General features: G+C 45.7%; 1 protein-coding gene across 1 annotated transcript in view; it reads left to right on the plus strand.

Annotated features, from left to right (window-relative positions):
- Positions 1-2950: 2950 nt before the first annotated feature.
- MAF (v-maf avian musculoaponeurotic fibrosarcoma oncogene homolog) overlaps positions 2951-5793 on the plus strand; it is a 4146-nt gene continuing 1303 nt past the window's right edge. The window contains exon 1 of the mRNA XM_012730455.1: positions 2951-5791. Within this exon, the coding sequence (XP_012585909.1) occupies positions 5335-5791 (457 nt within the window). The 5' untranslated portion in view covers positions 2951-5334. The remainder of the gene's footprint in view (positions 5792-5793) is intronic.

The following is a 5793-nucleotide window of genomic DNA, read 5'->3' on the forward strand; positions in this document are numbered from 1 at the left end:
GGCTTTCTCATGATTCCACCCATCACCTTGCAGCCCAGCTTCCCCGAAACTAAATGTGCTTGTTCTCTAACTGCACAGGAAAATCAGAATTTATTGTACATATGTTTGTGTTCCACTTAATAAAAAAACCTATATTTTAAGATAAACTTTGTTAGTAATTCATGAGGTAAGTGACTATTTATGCTAATCAGGCAGAAATATATTCTCAAGCATAATGCATTACATAAATTTGAATGCAAAATGTTCAATTATGAAGTAAATACAGGTAATACAAATAATAAATTACTGCTAATAAAAATTATAAAAGATGTGTCTTCAAAGAGAGAGTGGCTTTAACTTACAACTGTGAATTGCTTAAAGAGAAAAGAATTAATAAATGCTGAATTACTCTGATGATTATTTAGCACATAATTCACCTATTCATAACGACTCCTAGTAATCAGACTGTTGTTTCACATTCTCCAATATGAGGCAAGACTGTTTCCTCAGCAATTTTGCCCTGATCAGATTATCTTGTCTGATTCTATTAATTTTCTTCCATGAGTCTGCTAACCGTGATTTCTGATTTACTTACCCTGCTAACTAAAGACTGTTAAAAGGATTTATCTAACACTCAACCCAAGAACAGTATAAGCCTTATCACTCAATGACTCTGAACAACTCTTTTCTCAAATCAATTTAGTTGGCTTCATAGGAAAATTTAGTGACCTCTGGTTTAGTTCTGCATCGTAAAATCGGCTCACAGATAAACGAGTTTAGACACTGCACTTGATGCATCTTGTTCTTTTCAGATTATATATGTCTGACTCCAGCATGATATACCTGAGTTGGTGTAACTCACAATCAGGAAAAACACATTCTTTTTAGCTCTTAATCATTGTAATCTGGACATGAACTTTTTTTTTCTCTTTTTGCATGAAATAATTTTGTATGTATTGACGTAAAACTATAATTGTGTTTTTGATGTCAGGTTTCACAACCTTCTACATGGTTTGACCGGTATCCTCCTCACCCCCCAAAAAAAACAATTCTGTAAATATTCTCTGCCTTCAGAAACATTAATGTTTCTGGTTTGAATTGGTCAATAATGACAATGCATGGTTTCTAAATTATTCTATATTGTTCTACAGAGATTACTAGAGTATATATAGCAAGGGGATATTAAGCAGTAAAAAACAGTTCATATCGTATTTGGATTAGACTGGCTTGGAGAGAAGTGTGAAACAAACAATGTTAGCAAAGAAGTCTAAAGAAATGTGGCCTGCTGTAATTGTAGAGAATCAAAAACCTGAATAGTACTAATTAAAATGAGAAAGCTCAATTGTTATAAAAGAAACACTGCTAACAGAGAACTGTAAATGTTTAGGCACCCCTGTGAATCACTAAATAATAAAGTAAAAAGGACAGAAATGAGAATTAAGTCATAAGCCTGAGAGCATTATTGCTACACATCTAAAAAAATTCAGATTTTTTTTTTTAAGAGAAAATGGGAGACTATGAACGTCTGCAATAAGAGAAAGAAAAATACCATGGCTGGACAGCAGTGCACAAAAATACACCAAAAAAAAAAAAAAAGTGCAGTTAATAATACACTTAGCTTCCCAAACATGGGCATTTCATTCTAGAAATGATATATAATTGCAACAATTAGGTGCATGACCATGAATCTATATAGCATGGTTTTTACTGTTAGCAAACTTTGTTCATAAATGTAGTTTATTTATAAATGCAAGCAATTTCAGTATGCCTGGTCAAAAATATTTCTATGAGAAGCAGGGGTCATATCATCAAGCTTTTACAACAAAGTGATACAAAAGGATAAAAGGACTGTCATCATGAATTAAAAAAAGTGAATTAATCCTTCCCAAATACACTTAAATTCATATTTTACATTAAAGACAAACTTAAGACAATTATGATTATTGATTAAAAAAAAGCTTAGAAAACTGTTACTGTGGACAATGCTAAATGACATATGTTTATGTAATTTAAGCATGGCTTTTCCTTTGGATATAGACATATAATCCTTTTAATTTCATTATTAGGTAAAATATGGTTTAAGAGGATGAAAACAAGGGACTTCTGTTAAGTTACATAAATATTGACATAATCGTCAAGTTCTCTTCCCTAAACTGGTAATAGACAGGCATACTTCATTCTACCCCAACAAAGTACTCCCATAAAACCAAAACTACCCTTATAAACAGCTTCTCTGCAGTAATGATGAAAAGAAAAAGTGCTGTTTTGGAAAATACTAACAATGCTGACCTTTTAGGGTTAAGGTGTGCTGCAAACCTTTTGGGGCGGTCTCTCATTAGGAAGACCAGGTTTGTTGAAGAAACGCCAGTATCAAAGAAATTAACACAAATCTAGTCTGCTGTACAAAGCCAGTGAATGACACCTCAGGTCTCCTTATAAATAGTAAAGTATGCCGGGGGTGGGTGAGAGTGTCCTGAAGTGCAATGTTCAAGAAGCTGGCTTAATATATGACTAAGTGTCAGAAGTCAGGTTTTCTGAGAATTACTTTTCAGATAAACAACTTTATAGCACTGCACTTAATCTTACTTACTAGAGACATCTCATTTATTACTGAATTACAAGTAACTTTAATTCTATTGATATTTCCATAAAGCTCGTTGAAAATCTATCCTGGTACTTTTAAAGGGCCTGGGGCCCTGTCACATAGGGTCCACTTGCAAAAATCTTTGTCAGAATTGTGATCTAAGGCTTAGTGTCCCCTGGCTGCTTTGTCCACACATGGGGCAGGGAAGAGAAAATTACTCCCGCACCTACCTGGACTATTTCCAGCCCCCCCATCTACAAGGTCAGTTTTTCTCACCGAAGTCAGACTAACTTTTCTGTGCTTTTTTCCTCCTCCCACCTTGGGAAACCAACTCCTTTTTCACTTTATCACAAAATTGGACACGAATCCATTTCAACTGACCTTTGCCGAAAGGTGGCGCTGTTGAGGTAAAAACCAACTCGATCCAACAATAGTTTTCACTCTTCGATCCAGTTGCAGGCTTTTCAGATCTTTTTTTTTTTTTTTTAATGCACCCTCCTATCATCTCTCCCTCCCATAAAGTAAAATAAATATGATTAACACCAAGTGCATTTCATTAAGTGGAGGAATCAACAGTTCAACATCCAAATAGGCAGTCTTATCTTCCAGGTGCTGGGTCGGCTTCACTCTTGCTTTTCCCCAAATAAATCTCGGTTTCTTCGACTTGCCTATCGCTTTAAAATCTTAGAAACATTTGCCTGTCCTCTCTTTTTTCTTTTCTTTCCTTTTTCTTTTTTGCATAAGCTTTAAACGAACCGATTTGGAAAATCGAATAGTTATTAGCATCTGCAACAGGGAGGGGGAGAAGCAACCCCACCCCCCACCTAACCCACCCCACCCCCACTCAAGGTTTCCGGACTTGTCCGAGAAACTGCAGATTAAAATTTAACCCTTCGAGGGGAGCTGGGGAAGACCTGGGTGTTGTTTTCCCCCCTTGTTCCTTGCTATGATTGAATATGAAATAATTAAGTGAAATGTAAAAGTACGCAGTGCGCGGGACCCTGATAAACAGAGGTCAGATTTCCTAAGAGGGGTGTGTATGTGTCCCTGTGTGTGAGAGAGCGAGCGAGCGAGCGAGCGAGCTAGCGAGCCAGCGAGTGAACGAGAGCAGGACTCTCAAAAACCAAACTTAGGCCAGAGTCGGAAGCTTTCCCGCAGTTAACTAGCTTAGGCGATTGCTCCCCCAAGGGCACACTAAGCCAACGGGCAGCTGGTCCCGGCGCTGAATGGCCCCTGAACAGCTAATTTCACCTCCTTTATAAGAGGGTGATAAAATGGGCTTTTTCTCCCGGCGGTCTCCAAACCATTCCACCTCCTTTCTTCCCGCACCCCCCCCCCCACACACACAGGCGCGCAGCTGGCGGCATCAAGCACGCCATCGAACCCCTGTACCTCCCTACGTGCGGACACCATTGAGGGGGGCAAAGAGTTGGGCCAAGTTTGAGCCCCAGCCCATCCAGGCTCAGGAAAGGAAGGTCCCCCTAGCAGACACCTGGGTACCAGAAGTGGAGCGAGGAGGGAAAACTGCCCAGCGAATTCACAGTCCAGGGCTAGGGGAGCAGGCAGGGAAAAGGAATCAGGCCAGTCCCCGTAGAGAGTGGAGAGAGAGCTGGAGCTCTGGAAGGCAGGCCTCTTGCGGAGCTAAGTGAAGCGAACCTTCCTCCCGGTCCTCCCAGGTTCCTGTAGCCCTTCTGGAAAACTCCTTCCCCTCTCGCGACAAACTTTGCGCCAGGCTTTGCTGCCTCTGAGGAGGTTACGGCACCCGAAGGGTTAAGCCAGCCCGTCCCAGCTGACAGTCAGCTGATTGGGCCCTGATTGACAGCTCCGAAAAGTTTCCTTGTTTCTATACTATTATGCTAATCGCGGCAGCTCTCGTCGCCTCCCATTGGTCTGGAGTACCAGTCAATTTCCCATTTGGACCTGACGTCACAAGTGCTTATAAACTCAGCAATTGCTTTCAACTCTTCTTGCTGGATCAGAGGCTTTAAAATCTTTTTTCATCTTCGAGCTGTAGCTTGGGCTGCTTGTCGGCTCGGTCTCCCCCTTTTGCTTTCTGCCTCGCCTTTCCCCAGGACTTTGTTATTTTGCTTTAAAAAAAAAAAAAGGCAAGAAAGAACTAAACTCCCCCCTCCCTTTTCTTCAGCCGGGCTGCACCTCTGTCTTGCACTTTGCACGGAGGAAAGAGCGCGCCAGGGAGAAAGAAAGAGGAAAGAAAAAATAATAATAATAAGCCAGGCAGAAGAGGAGGCGAGAAGCATGAAGTGTTAACTCCCCTGTGCCAAGGCCCGCGCCTCCCGGACAGCCGCCCACCGCGGCCCCAGCCCGGAGCGACTGCCGCGCACGCCCCGCCTGCAGCCCGGGCCGGCGAGGCGAGCACTCCTTATGCAAAGCGCGCAGCGGAGCGCCGAGCGGGGGACGCCGCGCTTAGGGCCGGGTTCCTCCGGCTTCGCCACCGCCTCTACCGCAACCCGCGGAGGACCTTCCCGAGCCTGAAGCTGCCGGCTCCGAGCGCAGGGAGGCGAGCAGGCGAGGAGGGGCCGGGGCGAGCGAGCGAGCACATTGGCGTGAGCAGGGGGGAGGGAGGGCGGGCGCGGGGGGCGCGGGCAGGGCGGGGGGTGTGAGCGCTCGGAGGTTTCGGCCAGCCACCGCCGCGCGAGCTAGAAGCGCCCCAGCCCGGCAAGCTGGCTCACCCGCTGGCCACCCAGCACAGCCCGCTGGCCCCTCTCCTGCAGCCCATCTGGCGGAGCGGCGGCGGCGGCGGCGGCAGGAGAATGGCATCAGAACTGGCAATGAGCAACTCCGACCTGCCCACCAGTCCCCTGGCCATGGAATATGTTAATGACTTCGATCTGATGAAGTTTGAAGTGAAAAAGGAACCGGTGGAGACCGACCGCATCATCAGCCAGTGCGGCCGTCTCATCGCCGGGGGCTCGCTGTCCTCCACCCCCATGAGCACGCCGTGCAGCTCGGTGCCCCCTTCCCCCAGCTTCTCGGCGCCCAGCCCGGGCTCGGGCAGCGAGCAGAAGGCGCACCTGGAAGACTACTACTGGATGACCGGCTACCCGCAGCAGCTGAACCCAGAGGCGCTGGGCTTCAGCCCCGAGGACGCGGTCGAGGCGCTCATCAGTAACAGCCACCAGCTCCAGGGCGGCTTCGATGGCTACGCGCGCGGGGCGCAGCAGCTGGCCTCCGCGGCTGGAGCTGGCGCCGGCGCCTCCCTGGGCGGCAGC

This window comes from Condylura cristata, unplaced genomic scaffold, assembly GCF_000260355.1.
Source record: "Condylura cristata isolate star-nosed mole 26May11 unplaced genomic scaffold, ConCri1.0 scaffold00028, whole genome shotgun sequence".
Lineage (NCBI taxonomy): Eukaryota > Metazoa > Chordata > Mammalia > Eulipotyphla > Talpidae > Condylura > Condylura cristata.